Source organism: Stegostoma tigrinum, chromosome 3 (assembly GCF_030684315.1).
Source record: "Stegostoma tigrinum isolate sSteTig4 chromosome 3, sSteTig4.hap1, whole genome shotgun sequence".
Taxonomy (NCBI): domain Eukaryota; kingdom Metazoa; phylum Chordata; class Chondrichthyes; order Orectolobiformes; family Stegostomatidae; genus Stegostoma; species Stegostoma tigrinum.
Window position 1 is genome coordinate 54,615,162 of NC_081356.1, and position 17,429 is coordinate 54,632,590.

The 17,429-nt window shown below is 41.2% G+C and overlaps 1 protein-coding gene across 8 annotated transcripts in view; it reads left to right on the forward strand.

Moving 5' to 3' along the window:
• Positions 1–17,429, forward strand: part of LOC125450720 (SHC-transforming protein 3) — a 218,444-nt gene that overhangs the window by 59,444 nt on the left and 141,571 nt on the right. For all 8 annotated transcript variants that reach the window (XM_059644608.1, XM_059644607.1, XM_059644605.1 and 5 more), the window contains one exon: positions 7,377–7,447. In XM_059644608.1, coding sequence (XP_059500591.1) covers positions 7,377–7,447 — 71 coding nt within the window. The remainder of the gene's footprint in view (positions 1–7,376; positions 7,448–17,429) is intronic.

Sequence of the window (17,429 nt, forward strand, 5' to 3'; positions counted from 1 at the left end):
ATTGCTCACAATATTTCAATGCAGTGTGACCAGAGCCTTATACAGCCTCAGCAGTATATCTTTGTCCTTGTGTCCCAGCCCTCATGGAATGAATGCTATATTGCATTTGCCTTCTTAACTGACAACTGAACTGCATGTTAACTTTAAGAAAATCCTGAACTAGGACTCCTGAGTTCCTTTGTCCTTCAGATTTCTGAAGCCTGTTCCCATTTAGAAAATAGTCCATGCTGATATTTTTCCTACCAAAGTGCATAACCTTGCAATTTCACACATTGTACTCCATCTGCCACTTCTGTGCTCACTCTCCAAGTCCATCTGCAGCCTCCATTCTTCCTCAACCCTACCTGTCCCTCCACATATCTTTGTGTCCTTGCAAACTTAGCAACGTTGCCCTCAACTCCTTCATTGTTAATGAGGGATTGTTAATGTATAAAGTGGATAGTTGTGGTCCCCAACACTGACCTGTGCGGAATTCTACTGGTCATTGTGGTTGCTATCCTGAAAAAGACCACTTTATCCCTTTCACTGCCTCTGCCAGTCAACACATCCTCTAGCCATACTAATGCCTTACCCCTAACACTATGGGCTTTAGCTTATTTAGGTGCCTCATGCACGGTACCTTGCCAAAGGCTTTCGGGAAATCCAAATAGATCATGTTCACTGACTGTCCTTTGTCTAACTTGCTTATTACCTTCTCAAAGAATTCTAACAGATTTGGCAGGCAAGATCTCCCCTTGACAAAGCTGTGCTGACTCAAACCTATTTTAGCATGCACTTACAAGTATTCTGCAATCTCATCTTTAATAATGGACTGTAAAATCCTGTCAAAAATCAAGGTCAGGCTATCCGGCCTATGACTTCCGGTCATTTGCCTCCGTCCCTTCTCGAGCAGGGATATTATTATAGCCGTGTCCAATTCTCTGATTCCTGAAAGATTATTGTCAATGCTTCTGCACTCTCCTCAGCTATCTCCTTCAGAACTCTGGGTTGCAGTCCATCTGGCCTGGGTGATTTACCCACCTTCAGACCTTACAACTTTTCAAGCATCTTCTGCTTAGTGATGGCCACTAACTTCACCTCTGCCCCCGGTTCTTCTGAAGTTCTGGTATGCTACTGGTGTCTTCCACCGTGAAGCCTGATGCAAAGTACCTGTTCATTTCCTCTGCCACATCTTTGTTTTACATTACTACTCCAGCCTCATTTTGGAGCTGTCCAATGTTGACTCTTGCCTGTCTCATATCCTTTTGTATAACTAAAAATTTCTTGTAAATTTTCTTTTATATTATTAGCATGCTTTCTCCCATATTTCATTTCCCCTTTATTACTTTCGTAAGTCATCCTCTGCTGGTTTTTAAAGGCTTCCCAAACCTCTGGCTTCCCACTAATCATCATCACATTGTCTGCATTTTCTTTTGCTTTTATGCTGCCCTGACTTCTCTTGTCAGCCATGTCACTTCATCCTCTCCTTAGTATGCTTCTTATACCTTGGGAATATCGGCTGTGCCTCCCAAAATACCCCAGAAACTCCTGCCATTGCCACTTCAAAATTTTCCCTGCTTGGCTTTCCTTCCAATCAACTCTGGGCAACTCTTCCCTCATGTCTGTTACGTCTGATTCAAGCTACTCCCTCTCAAATTACCAAGTGAATTCTATCATATTGTGGTCACTTCCCCTGAGGTTTCCTTCACCTCAAGTTGCATTGTTTTGGAACTTTGGAAAAAAGAGATCAGAACAATACTACTTTTAAAAAAAGGAAGAGAGACAAAGCAGAGAACACGTAAGAGGTGAAAAATGAGCAGTGAACCTGTACAGCTGGCTGCCTCTGCTGTTTAGTAACAAGTATCTTTGGACATTGGAGTTTATTCTAAGAAGAATAAGCAAACAGTGAAAATCACAGCTAGTCTTGGAGAAACCTGTGTGTGGGAGCTCATAGCTGGGGAGCAGCTAAGTGGCCTTTGAAAAAGGATGAGCTTGACTTTTTTTAAAAAATAAACCTACAGTAGTGAGTAGAATGGGTTTTTCTTTTGCTTATATGTTTTATTGAGATCTGTCTCATGATCAAACTTTAAAAATATAAAGCATATGTACTAAGTTATCTAAGAGCAGTGTTTGTAGAGGAGTAAGACTGTGCTATTTCCTGGGTCTGTAGATAGTTAAGGTGCAAAGATGGTCGTTAGTAGAGTGATGTGCTCTTTTTGTCAGATGCGAAAGAGTAGGGAAATTTCCGACGTTACTGATGATCATGCTTGTAGGAAGTTTGTTTGGTTGGGAATCCTATCGGATTGTATGGATCAGTTGGAGCAGCAGTTAGAGGCAATGAAGAATTTACATGAGCCAGGGGATGAGATTGGTGGCAGTTTCAGGAAGGGAGAAAAACCACAGTCACAGTCATGCAGATAGGTTACATCCACAAAAGGTAGGAGGGATAGGCAGGTGGTGCGGGAATCTCCTGTGACCATCTCCATCTCAAACAAGGATAGAGCAGATGAATGCATGGCTAAGGAGCTGGTGCAGGGGAGGATTCATATTTATAGATCATTCGAATCACTTCTGGGGTTGAAGTATGTAAGAAGGATGAATTGCGTCTAAATTTAAAGGGAACTAATACACTGGTGAGGAGGTTTGCTAGAGCTGCTTGGGAGGATTTAAACTAGTTGTGGGGGAGTGCAGAGAACAAAGGAAAATGGTAGGCAATGAGATCAGTCTGGGACTGGTGCAGTTGGGAAAAGGAACCACTCAAACAGTCAAGGCAGGCAGGAACTAAGCAGATAGCGGGATAGGACTGATAAATTAAACTGAATTTTTTCAACGCAAGAGGCTGAGCAGGTAAAGCAGATGAACTCCGGATTTGGGAACATGGAACTGGGATATCACAGTGATTACAGAAACATGGCTCAGGGATGGACAGGACTGGCATCTTAATTTTCCAGGACATAGATGCTAGAGGAAGGATAGAAAGGAGGGCAAGAGAGGAGGGATAACATTACAGCTCTACTTAGGGAGGATATTCCCGACAATACGTCCAGGGAAGTTATTTGGGAAAAATTGAGAAATAAGAAATGGCTGCCCACCTTATTGGGATTGCACTATCAATTCCCCCTCCCGCCCCCCCTCCCACAAACAATAGCCAGCTGGAAATTGAAAAACAAGTTTGTAAGGAGGTCTCAGTTATCCGTAAGAATAAAAGTGTGGTAACCGTAGGGGATTTCAACTTTCAAAACATGGTCTGGGACTGTCATAGCATTAAGGGCTTGAATGGAGAAAAATTTGTTAAATGTGTACCAGAATATTTTCTGATTCAGTATATGGATGCATCAAGTAGAGAAGGAGCAAAAATTGACCTACTGTTGGGAAATAAGGTAGGGCAGGTCACTGAGGTGTCAGTGGGGGAGCACTTTGGGACCAGTGATCATAATTCTATTAGTTTCAAAATTGTGATAGAAAAGGATAGACTGGATCTAAAAGTTAAAGTTCTAAATTGGAAGAAGGCCAATTTTGAGATATTAGGCAAAAACTTTCAAACGTTGATTGGGAGCAGATATTCGCAGGTAAAGAGATGACTAGAAAGTGGGAACCCTTCAAAAATGAGATAGCAAGATTCCAGAGACACCATGCTCCTGTTAGGGTGAAGGATAAGGTTCAGATTTGTAAGCAATGCTGGAAGACTAGAGATATTGATGTTTTGGTCACGAAAAAGAAGAAAGCATATGTAAGGTATAGACAACAGAGATCAAGTGAATCCCTGGAAGAGTATAAAAGCAGTAGGATTATACTTAAGAAGGAAATCAGGACAGCAAAAAGGGGACATGAGATAGCTTTGGCAAATGGGGCTAAGGAGATTCGAAAGGGATTTTACAAATACTTTAAGGACAAAAGAGTAACTAGGGAGAAAATAGGACCTCTTAAAGATCAGCAAGACCACCTACGTGTGGAACTGCAGAAGATGGGGGAGATACTACGTGAGTAGTTTGCTTGTGTTTACTGTGGAGAAGGATATGGAAACTAGCGAACGTGGTGGAGTAAATAGCGACATCTTGAAAAATGTCCATATTACAGAGGAGGAGGTGATTGATGTCTTAAAACGCATAAAGGTGGATAAATCCCTGGGACCTGATCAGGTGTACCCTGGAACTTTGTGGGAAACTTGGGAAGTGATTGCTTGTCCCTTTGCTGTGATATTTGTGTTGTCGATAGCCACAGGTGAGGTCCCAGAAGACTGCAGGTTGGCTAATGTTGTGCCACAATATAAGAAAGGTGGGTAAGAAAAAGCCAGGGAACTATAGACCAGGGAGCCTGACATCGGAATGGGCATGTTGTTGGAGGGGATTCTGAGGGACAGGATTTACGTGTATTTGGAAAGGCAAGGGCCAATTACAAATAGGTTTAGAAGTCACGTGACATCCAGTTATAGTCTAACAGGTTTATCTGAAATACAAACTTTTGGACTGCTGCTCCTTTGTCAGATGAAGTGAAGAGAAGCACACAGGTGTAGAATTTGTAGGTAGAGTGATCTAAAAATAGTGCAAATGGTATGAATGGAGCATCGACAGCATACAGCAAAAAGGCACAAAAGGCATGCACAAAGCTTTTAAAATGTTTTGATGTGTACTTTTTAGCTAAGATTACACACAGTCCCTTTGATTATTTTTGGTCAGTGGAGCTGAGTTGTCTCTTTGTAACTGGCTCTCTTATACAGCATCTTCATTGAGCTGGACTGGTTTATGGCCCAATCATGATTGTTTATGATGTTATCATTGTTATTCCATCCATTTGGTTTGTCTCCAGCACCAACTTATTTTAATTTTTTTTGTAATTATCTCTCTGCCTCAATTAATCAGATAATAGATCATCCCTTCTCTTGCTATTCAGATGTTGACACATTACTTACACTGTCTTACGCTTTGATCACTTGTAGAGACTTATTATTCAGCATGTCAACACTCCACTCACACCTTGTGTATGGTCTGTTGATCTCTGTGCCTGTGTGCTTGTCTTCACCTGACGAAGGAGCAGCGCTCCGAAAGCTTGTGATTTCGAATGAAGCTGTTGGACTGTGACCTGGTGTTGTGTGACTTCTGACCTTGTCCACCCCAGTGCAACACCGGCACCGCTACATCGTGATTAGGGATAGTCAACGTGGCTTTCTGCATAGGAAATTGTGTTTCACTAACTTAAGTGATTTTCTTTGAAGACATAATAAAGAGAATTGATGAAGGCATAGCTGTGAACATGATCTGTATAGATTTCAGTAAGAGGTTCAACAAGGATCCGTATGATAGACTGGTTAGCAAGGTTAGATCACATGGAATACAGGGAGAACCAGCCATTTGGAGAAGAACTGGCGAGAAGGTAGGAGGCAGAGGGTGATGGGGGAGGGTTGCTTTCCAGACTGGAGGCCTGAGACCAGCAGTGCACCACAAGGGTTGGCACTGGTTCCACTTTTTTTCATCATTTATATAAATGATTTGGATGTGAACATAGGAGGTATGATTAGCAAGTTTGCAGATGACACCAAAATTGATGGTGTATTGGACAGCAAAGAAGCTTACCTCACAGTACAATGGGACCTTGATCAGATGGGCTGATGGGCTGAAGAGTGGCAGATATAATTTACTTTAGATAAATATGAGGTGCTGCATTTTGGAAAGGCAAATTACAGCAGGACGTATACTCTTAATGGTAAGGTGCTGGGGAGTATTGCTGAACAAAGAGACCTTGGAGTACAGGGTCATAGTTGCTTGAAAGTGGAGTCATAGGTAGACAGGACAGTGAAGATAGTGTTTGGTATGCTTGCGTTTATTGGTCAGTGCATTGAGTGTAGGAGTTGGAATGTCATGTTGAGGTTGTACAGGACAGTGGGTAGACCACTTTTGGAATATGACATTCAGTTCTGGTCTCCCTGCTGTAGGAAGGGTGTAGTGAAATTTGAAAGGGTTCAGAAAAGATTTACAAGGTATTGCCAGGGTTGGGGGATTTGAGCTTTAGGGAGATGCTGAATAGAATGGTGGTATTTTCCCTGGAGCATCAGAAGCTAAGAGATGACTTTATAGGCGTTTATAAAGTCATGGGGCATAGATAGCGGAATAGCCAAGTCTTTCCCCCAGGATAGAGGAGTCCAAAGCTGGAGGGCATAGGGTTAAGATTTAAACAGGACCTAAGGGGCAATTTTTTTCACACAGAGAGTAGTGTGTGTATAGAATGAGCTGCCAGAGGAAGTGGTGGGTTGGTACAATTACAATGTTGAAAAGGCATCTGGTACATGAATTGGTAGGATTTAGAAGGATTATGAGTCAAATGCTGGTGAATGGGACTAGTTTAATTTAGAATATTTGGTTGGCGTGAACGTGTTGGACCAAAGAGTCTGTTTCCATGCTGTACAGCTCTATGACTCTATGACTCTAAACTTGCTAATCAGGTGGTCTCATTCTCTCTTCTTTCTCTTTCAACAATGGTTAATAATTCTTCTGGTCATTCCATACAGTGATTTTGTGAATATATTTTTGAAATTCCTTCTGTTTATTATCTGTTGTGAAATTGTAAACATTTGGCAAGTAGGTAGTCCTGATCGTATCAGTATTTAACTTTTTAACTCAAAAAAAAGTTTATGCCATTTTGTCTGTTTAACCATTTTTACCCTAATATGACTTGCTTTGTGGTCATGCAACACATGTGATTATTGTGCTCTTGAATGCATTCTAAAATATGTAGCCTAGAAAACCCACAGGGGTCTGATACAGTTGTTATGATTGTCCCATGTATACAATATGATTTCAAACTAAAGTAGTTGAAATTGTCAAAGGTTTGTTGAAATTCATGCGCTGGAGTGTATGCCCTCGGTAGTTAGGGGTATATTTATTGTTCACCATAGCGGCACCCTCATCCTGTGATTGAATAAAAAGAAAAAAATCACCCTTTGTTGAAGACTCTACAAGCATTAGGGCTAGCCTATCAATTTGCTAGGAAGCATAGTTTTCAAGTGAAGCACTGGTAGAAAATAAATCTAGGTTTCTCAGACTGATGTTTGAAGGAGGATAGCTCCAAGCCACAATATAATTACTTGTGGTTCCCAGGTCTCAAAGCTTTTTTCTTTATATTTATATTCAGCGTTTATATATGCTAAATTCTAGTTGTGACTAAATACTGGAAGTGCTTAGCAAAACAGGAGCCATTTGCTGAAAAAAAATTATTTTTATTATTTCAGAGAGATAATCCTTTAGAAGATGCTTTTATGTGTTGGAAGAAACTTTTTTTAAAAAAAATTGACATTTCAATGTCTGATGGAGCAACTTGATTGATATTCCAGACTAAGCTAACATGTATGGAAAATAACCAAAAATATTTCTTCAAAACCATGTAATTCAGATTTTTTTTTGCAGTACCTGGGCTGTATTGAGGTGTTACGGTCTATGCGTTCCCTTGATTTTGGCACAAGGACACAGATTACAAGGTAATGTGTCTATTTTCAAATACATTACTCTGAAACAGTCCCACTATAATGCTTTAAATCTTGATCCTGCCCATATTAACATTAAGTATTTACCATTCAACTAAATAAAATCATGCTGGAACCTAAGTGAACTGTATATATACTGAATGAATGTTATGCCATTCTTTCAGACAGCTCACTTACTGTGCAATTACTTCACAGAGAACTTCTGATTTCTTTTACAATATGCTGCTTAAACTGATCATGTGTTTGTGAAAAAGTGTAAGTTTTAACAGTAATTTATTGTTCAGCTTTGATCTTGACAATGTTAGATTTATTGGACAGGGAAGCTTTTTCTCAGTCAGAAGGAAGGAAATGAAACTGCTGGAAATTCAGGTTTTTTTTAGTTGCAACTGAAAATAATCACATGTGACCTGCCTGAAAGCAGGTCATTGACTCGGCATCATCTTTTCTGTCTCCCTCTAACTTGTACCATTTTTTAAATTTACCAGTAACACCCTTCAAATTTCTAGCCATCTGACATTGATATTCACTGTTTCCTTTTCCACTTTTTCCTTAAATCTTGCTTCAATACATCTTCTACAAGTCTGTTTCATCTTAAGATTCACCCTTTCCAGATTCTGCGTCTCCCTACTCGTTTCACCTGATGAAAGGGGTGCACTATGAAAGCTTGTGTTTTCAAGTAAGCCTAATCATTTCAAAACATTCATTGCCCATCCACTCTTGCCAGAACTACATGACTTATTATTCTTTTTTCTGTTGACCAGATCCTCTCTATGATCATTCAACAATACATTTCTAAGCTATTTAGCAAGTTGGTTTGCTATTTGCATAAAGTTCATGTTTCCCATCCTTATTAATATGCATGCTCAGTCAAGCTGTTTACAAATCACTTTTTCAGTTGTTCACTCAGCTACCAAATTAACAACAGTTTCTTCTTAGCAGATGTGGCCTTTCTGTTAATACCCTTCTTCTTATGTCTTAGTTGCACCTTCCAACTGCAGACATTATGCTTCTCAAATACTTGAATTCTTGCATTTCTCTATTTAACTTTCTTCATTGAATATGTGAATATTTCTTTGTGATTTTAAGATGTGGATCGCATTGGTTTTATCAATCCTATCTTTCATTTCAAAGTTTATGCCTCCTATTATAAATCTATTTGACAGTTCTTATAACCTTTTACTGGTGCTTTTCAGAAGTGCTTTGTTGTTCAAATCTAACTGACATTATCAGTCGTCCCATCCACCCTCCCAATCTTAACACTAGATGCATGACTTCAAATACATTTTTTGATGATTGCTTCTACATTGACTTTGAAGATGATAGGTGGTTAACAACATCCTCGTTGAACTGAAACAGAAGGTGCTGGAGAATTCAAGCAGATCTGGCAGCATTCACGGACTGAAAAAGCATTCAAGTTTTAAGTCTGATACGACCTTTCTTCAGGACCCATTGCTGAGCTCTTCTAATGCCTATCTTTGGAATAGTATTGCTATTATCACTGGTGCAGTTTGTTCCTCGTTTAAGTGCCTTCAGAGCCGTGTATCTTTCCAGTCTTTTCCAATGTCTTTCATTACTGTCAAGCGCCTATACCAGTTAATCCAATCAAAATTTTTTTTTCAAAGTTTGCAAAACAATCACATAATACCTGTCCAAACTCTACAATATGTTCACTTAATCTTATCATGGTAATTGTTTCTCTTATCCCTCTTCCTTCCTTGAATCTAAACTAGTCATCTGCATAATTCTGTGTCTTCCCATCCACACTCGTTATTACAGCTCTCAACACAATCTTCAGGTAATCAAACTAATTGAACAGAAATTGGAATATCAGCATGCCTGTGGCTTATTCCTTTGAATGATCCTTATTTTCTGCATCAGGCCCTTTGACCATTTTCCGCTTAAGAAAATATCTTTGCACTGATCAGTAAACATTGACTTATTCTTTTATTAATAATGATTACATTAATTATTAAGGATCACCCACCAAAATGCAGAATATTGACCTAAATTATTTGACAATGAGTGATTGAATAAAATAAATGTTTCTCACAAACATTTAAAATATTGGTAAGAAAATTGAGATTTTTCTTTTCAGATTACATAAGCTTTCTGATCTCTCCAAAACTGATTCGAATCTTCCCAAAAATTGGATTGAATTAACCATCAATGTGAGTTATGAGAAGTGGATTCACAACTCAAGTCTTATGCTTCTCTTTTAAATTTCTTGGCTTTTCATGCATACAGATGGTGTTAGTAGAAGAAATAGAATAATGATGATCCAAAGGAAGAAGCCAAAGTATGCTGATGTTCTAATTTCCTTACAAATAATTTGATTACTTGTACATCAAAGACTGTATTGAGAGCTATAACAAAGACCATGGCTGAGAAGGCACGGAATTACATAGGAGATGACCAGTTTGGATTTGAGGTAGGAAGGGGAATAAAAAAAGCAATTGACATAATAAAATTAATAAGGCAATGTAGTTTAGAATTTAGACAGAAATTATATGTTATTTTGCAGATTTTGAAAAAGCATTTGCATTGATTGTATTAAGCCTCTCCCTGATGTGGGGAATGTGAGCATTGAAATTGCAATGATTGTTCCCAATCACTCAACTCTCTTTCTTGTGTAATAAATCAACATTTTGGTAGAAGTCTGCTCCGGACAATATGCGCAATATGGTGGCTGATGTAGAAATGAAAGTTCAATGGACTACCGATAGATAGCGATTTCAACAAAGTGGCCAAAATGTGGGAAAAAATGTTCCTTGTGGAAAACACTTGAGTTAATAGTGTTGTTAACTCACAGACACTGTGCAGCAAGGGAGGAAAATTTTGCATAGTTCTGCTGTGATAGTTACACTTACCTCAAAGCAAGAGGCTGGGACAGGAGAGATAGGGGTAGAAAGCACACTTGCTATGTTTCTAGCTGGACCTTCTTAATTGATTCTCAATGACAAATCATAAAGGTTGTATTATGATGTGTTGTCTGCCTCTAGAGAGTTAAGATAGGTCTATTTGTTTACAGAATCTTGTAGTACAAGGAAAAGCCAACTTGATAGCTGATAGGTTTTGTGAGTAAGTGAACTAGTTTGTGGGAGAATGGACAGCGATCGGGTTGAGGTGCACACAGGATTATTTTGGGGGTTATGAGTGGAAGTTGGGTGACACAGTGGCTCAGTGGTTAGCACTGCTGCCTCACAGTGCCCGGGAACCAGGTTTGCTCCCACCCTCGGGCAACTGTCTGTGTGGAGTTTGCACGTTCCCTCTGTGTCTGCATGGGTTTCCTCTGGGTGCTCCGGTTTGCTCCCACAGTCCAAAGATGTGCAGGCTAGGTGAACTGGCCATGCTAAATTGCCCATAGTATTCAGGGATGTGTAGGTTAGGTGGGTTATAGGGAGATGGGTCTGGGTGGGATGCTGTGAGAGTCAGTGTGGACCTTTTGGGCTGAAGGGCCTGTTTCCACACTGTAGGGATTCTATGATGGTATGGGGTGAGAAATGGTAATTCGTGGGAACGTTTGGGAAAACTGACAGTGTGTGGAAGGAGCAGACAGATTGCGGAGGTGTTGGATTTACTGGGTTTCTTGCTGGGCTTGGAAGAAGTAACTCAAAAGAATCATAGAATCCCTACAGTGTGGAAATAGGCTATTCCTCCCACCAACTCCATAGTGACTCTCCAAAGAGCATCCCACCCAGGCCTAGCCCCTTACCCTATCCCTGTAACTCTGTATTGCCCGTGACTAGCCAACCTGTTTTGCACATGTCTGGATGTTATGGGCAATTTAGCATGGCCAATCCACCTAATCAGCACATCTTTGGATGGTGGGAGGAAACCGGAGCACCTGGAGGAGAATCACGCAGGCACAGGGAGAATTTATAAACTCCACACAGACAGTCGTCCGAGCTTGGAATCGGACCAGGCTCCCTGATGCTCTGAGGCAGTAGTACTCACTACTGAGCCACGATGCTGCCCCATCTCTTTTTCTTTTAGTCTACAAGATTGTAATGTCAGTGACTGCCTTTGACATCAGTGTGGCATTTGACTCAGTGTGTCATCAAAGAGCCCAAATAAGCCTGAAGCACTGAGAATTCAGGGCAAACACTTCCAATAGTTACAGTTATACGTAGTATAAAGGAAGATGGTTGTGGTTTTGGAGGTTAATCATCTTAGTCATCACTGCAGGAGTATACAGGGTAATGTGCTGTGCCTAAACATCCTCAGCTGTTTCATCAATGATCTTTTGTCTACCTTAAGGTCAGAAGTGGGTTTTTTGCTGATGATTGCACAATGATCACCACTCCTTTTAAAGATTGTTGGCCTTTTAATCTGCCTCCCTAAGCAAACCCACATATTTTGGGGGGGAGGGGATGTTAAATTACCATTTCAGTTACTATAAGTATTTTCGCTGTCAGTTATTTTGAATTCACAAAACATCATCTAAATTGCTCACAATCTGTACATCTTCAGTGTAAATCAAACAAAATGATGTTTGTTTCATTTAGTTTGAACAGGTCTTTATCTTCATATAACCCAACCACAGCCAAATTAAATCTTGTACAGCTAAACACTGCCTACTGATCATAGAATGACAGTCATACAGCATGGAAACAGACCCTTCAGCCCATCCATTATGCTGAACATACTCCCAAACTAAACTAGTCCCGCCTGCCTGCTCCTGGCCCATATCCCTCCAAATCTTTTCTAGTCGTATACTTATCCAAACATCTTTTAAATATTATAATTGTGTCCACATATACTACTTTGTCAGGAAGTTCATTACAAACATGAGCCACCCTCTTCGAACAAAAACTGTCCCCCATGCCTTTTGTAAAACTCTGTCCTTTCACCTTAAAAATGTGTCCCCTAGCCTGAATTCCTCCATCCTAGGGAAAAGAGCCTATCATTAACTCTATCCATACCTGTCATGATTTTATAAACTTCTGTAAGATCACCTGTCAACCTCCTTCGGTCCTGTGGAGAAAGCCCCAGCCTATCCCGCCTTTCGTTATAATTCAAACTGTCCATACCCGACAACATCCTGGCAAGCCTGGTCTGAACTCTCTCCAGATTAATAACATTCTTCCTATAACTGGGCATCCAGAACTCCAGTGCTCCAGAGGAGGCCTCACTGATGCCCTGTATAACTTCAACTTGATTTCCCAACTAGTATACTCAAAGGACTGAGCAATGAAGGCAAGTATGCCAAATATCTTTTTAACCACCTGTCTATATTTAACTTAATCTTCAAAGAATTATGTATCTGAACCTCTAGGTCCCTCTGTTCTACAACACCATCTACAACTACCATCTATAAGTGCTACTCTGGATTTTTTTTAGATTAGATTAGATTCCCTACAGTGTGGAAACAGGCCCTTCGGCCCAGCAAGTCCACACTGCCCCGGAAGAATCCCACCCAGACCCATCCCCCTATAACTCACTCATCCCTGAACACTATGGGCAATTTAGCATGGCCAGTCCACCTACCCTGCACATTTGTTTAACCAAAATGCAATAACTTGCATTTATCCAGTTTGAACTCCATTTGCCATTTTCAAGCCATTGATCCATTCGAGCAAGTTCCCTTCATATTCATAAATAACCTTCTTGACTATCTACTATGCCAACAACTTTGATGTCATCTACAAACGTACTAACCATGCCTTCTGTATTGTCATCCAAATCATTTATAAAAATGGCAAACAAAAGAGGACCCAGAACCAATCCCTGTGGAATACCACTGGTGACAGGCCTCCAGTCTGAAAAGCAACTCCAATCCTCAAAATTTGCTCTGCCTTGTTCTCACATTTTTGACTTGAAGTCCAAAAAGGGATTCACTTGAACACCTTTGATGTGGACTGGGCTGAATACTGTAAATGGTTTAGAAAGATGTGCAAGATAATGAAATGTGAGGCTGGATGAACACAGCAGGCCCAGCAGCATCTCAGGAGCACAAAAGCTGACGTTTCAGGCCTAGACCCTTCATCAGAGAGGGGGATGGGGTGAGGGTTCTGGAATAAATAGGGAGAGAGGGGGAGGCGGACCGAAGATGGAGAGGAAAGAAGATAGGTGGAGAGGAGAGTATAGGTGGGGAGGTAGGGAGGGGATAGGTCAGTCCAGGGAAGACGGACAGGTCAAGGAGGTGGGATGAGGTTAGTAGGTAGGAGATGGAGGTGCGGCTTGGGGTGGGAGGAAGGGATGGGTGAGAGGAAGAACAGGTTAGGGAGACAGAGACAGGTTGGATTGGTTTTGGGATGCAGTGGGGGGAGGGGAAGAGCTGGGTTGGTTGTGTGGTGCAGTGGGGGGAGGGGACGAACTGTGCTGGTTTTGGGGTGTGGTGGGGGAAGGGGAGATTTTGAAGCTGGTAAAGTCCACATTGATACCATTGGGCTGCAGGGTTCCCAAGCGGAATATGAGTTGCTGTTCCTGCAACCTTCGGGTGGCATCATTGTGGCACTGCAGGAGGCCCATGATGGAAATGTCATCTAAAGAATGGGAGGAGGAGTGGAAATGGTTTGCAACTGGGAAGTGCAGTTGTTTATTGCGAACCGAGCGGAGGTGTTCTGCAAAGCGGTCCCCAAGCCTCCCATTATCACTCGAAAGATGTGCATACAAGTTAAGATTTTAACAATGGTTTGACAATTGCAGTGCCACATTTGACCTCAATATGCCAATTAAGGTCTTTTCTTAATCCTGCAAAACTGAACACATAGTTTTCAGCAGTAGGAAGGACTCCTGACAGTGTTATTTAAAGGGACTATCAATCACTTTCCACTTAGTTACTGATTAACTTTTGGAGTTTATTGCTGAGTTAGTGGCAGTGTTTGAAATGTTTTATTGCTCCTTAAAAATTCATGCAGTCTGCATTGATTGTAGGGGCTCAATGTGATGTCATTATTTCTTATTTGAAGTGTTCTGCTCAGACTATTTGTTCCCAGTCATGAATGCTGTGGTTTTGATTCCCCTTGGTCTGCAGCGTGATGGAGAATGACCAGAGGCAACACCGGAAGAGGGCAAGCTAGTTGAAGAAGAAGGAGAATGTGGGGAAAGCTCTGAGCAGGAGACTATGTCCACTCAGGTCCTTTTGCACTTCTGTGAATTAAATCTGAAGAAGCCATCTCATGGCTGAATTTTTTTTTTGGTAAAGGTCAGTTTGGTCAGTTTCTTGGAGGGTGTCATGAGCGGTCTGGTGAGATGTCTAACCATAACTTACTAAACTAACTGCCTACCCTATGCATGTTGTCCCTGGGAGAACTTGCCACTGGTAGAATAACCCAGAACTGATTGCCAAATTTAAAAGGCAGTTGTTCATCCAGTCAAGCACTGTTAGTCTGGACCTGCCAGCACATTTCCGATTTGCCCCGGACATAGAAAAGGATTAATTGACATCTCACTTTGAAGACAGGTACCTCAAGGTCTCACTGGATTGGACTGCAATCAGGCAGTATATCACTTTTCTCCATGATTTGCAATGGATGCCTCAAAACTAGACCATTTCAGCCTGTTAAGTGGTTGCTCTCCAGGTCAGTGCAGTCTTAGCTGTCTGGGGGAATTCACAGCATGCAAGTTCCACCATCTTCTCACCAATACCTCAAAGTCACTCTATCTATGGTACTGTACCCAGCTCCCCCCAAGGCTCATAATCATATTATTCTCATTACTGCCTTTAAAATATTCCCTTGCTTGCTGTTACCCATCCCAAACCCTGACAACACTAATACTGCAGGACTCTATACTCTCTAATGACTCGCTCAGGACACCTTCCCACCCTATAGTAACAGTAACAAATGTACCACCTATTTTCGTCTCCCTTAATACCTGCCTGTAGGATATTGGTGTGACCGCTTTTGGAGTACTGTGTGTAGGAAGGTTATCATTAAATTGGAGAAAGTGCAGAAAAGATTTATAAGGATGTTAGTGGGACTAGAGGGTTTGAATTATAAGGAGAAAGTACATAAACTGGGATTTTTTTTCACTGGAATGTAGGAGGTTGAAGTGTGACCTTATAAAATCATGAGGGATGAAATAAGGTAAATACCAAGGTCTTTTCCCAAGTTTAGGGGAGTTCACATCTGGAGGGCATCATTCTGTGACACAAAGGGTGGTTTGTATGTGGAATGAACTGCCAGAGGATGTAGTAGATGCAGGTACATTTGGACAAGTACATGAATAAGAGGATATGGGCCAAGTGCAGGTAAATAGTACAAGTTTAGTTTGGGAAACTTGGTTGGCATGGATGAATTAGACTGAAGGGTCTGTTACCATGCTATATGACTCTGTGACTCTTTCATTCCAGGAGGAAACCAGGGCAGAAACAGTTAAGAGAGGTGGGCTGCCTGATATTTGGCTCCTTATCCCTTGTGGAGAAGATCCTAACTGTGACTGCTCACCATCTAACTGACTGTGTCCAAACCCCTGGACTGAAACGGAGACTACACATGACTTAATGTGCTGGACCACCCTGATGGAAAGCTATTCCCCTTGACTTGACTGAGGACTGTTGATAAGCACTATATGCACTAAATGCCACACCAATGCAGCAGTACGGTGAGTTTTGGTATCTTTGGCTGAAGGAGAAAAATAAAAAAAATGCAAGATATTTTTCTGAGCATCCAGGTAGATTCACAGTGAATGACTGCTATGAGAGCTAGCAAACAGAGCAGAGATGTAGCTTGGTCCAGTCCAATGGCTGAGTGCCTGTCCCTGAGTGCAAAGTGTCCTTGTCGCAACATCACAATTCTAATGCTATTTCTACCCAAGGCACAGTATTGAAGAATTGTAGAAGAGTATGGGTAAATGGATGAGAGATGTGCTCTCAGTGTTCTTACAGTCCGTTGCTAGTCAGGTGCTAATGTCTGTTGACATGGAGCACATGTGGCTGTCGTCCATTGAGTGTGCCCTGACATGTTGACACCTGGTATCCAACATGGAGGTTTTTTGGTGCAGGTGGCGAGCTGACTTTGTCAGGTACTCGCTGTGATTATTTTCTAAATAACCTGTTTTTCTAATCAACCTGTTCAGAGATGTAATTACACAGCTGTGGAGCACGTGGGACTTGAACCCAGGCCTCCTATTCCAGGTGTAGGGACACTACCACTGCGCCAGAAGTGGGCCCTCATAATTGCAGATTCTTTATTGAATACAAATTCCACAATTATGGCAGAATTTGGACCAAGGTCTCCAGAATATTAGTGAGTTCCTGGATTAATATTCTAGCAATAATGCTACTAGAACATTGGCTCACAATAGGTGCATGTCAAGAATTCTCAGCACCTGGTTTACTAATGGGGGTTTCATTAGATAAGAAGCTGCACTTTAGTCAGGCAAGATCTGCAGTTCATAACGTCATTAATGACCAATAATTCCTTTCAATATTTAACTCACCACTACCTAGTGGGAATATTGCCGCAACACCTGGGCCTTAGTTACAAGTTGCTTCTAATGTTGATAAAGGCCTTGCTGTTCTTCCCATTATCATTCCAACTCCTATAAGATTCTGTCTTCTGTTTCTTAAGAGAAACTGCTGTCGAAACCTGCTATCTTTTAAGATATACTTACAAAGTCAGAGCAGAGTGAAGATGGTATTGACAGTGGCTGTGAATGTGACAATGGCCAAGAACCTCTTGATTTAGCTCATTCCAGGCTGGCCCAGGTGACATTACAAACATTTCAATCTGTGTTGTATAAGCAAGGTGACTAATGCTCTGATTGCAAGGGTAAGGGAAAATCTGATTACTAGCTTTGCTCTGGAGGGATGAAGAAACAATTTTATTGGGATTGCAGACTTCTCAATGGTGCATGGTGCCATCAACAGCACATATTTCAAGTTGCAGTCAATGCATGTAAATTGAATGTTGTAGCCTAAATGCAAAATGTTCTACCAACTTATTGTCCAAATAATATGCAGCCAGTCTCAGTGCATTAAAGTGCCAATGCCAGTTATACTAGCAGTACCGTGCCTTTATTCTGTGCCAAT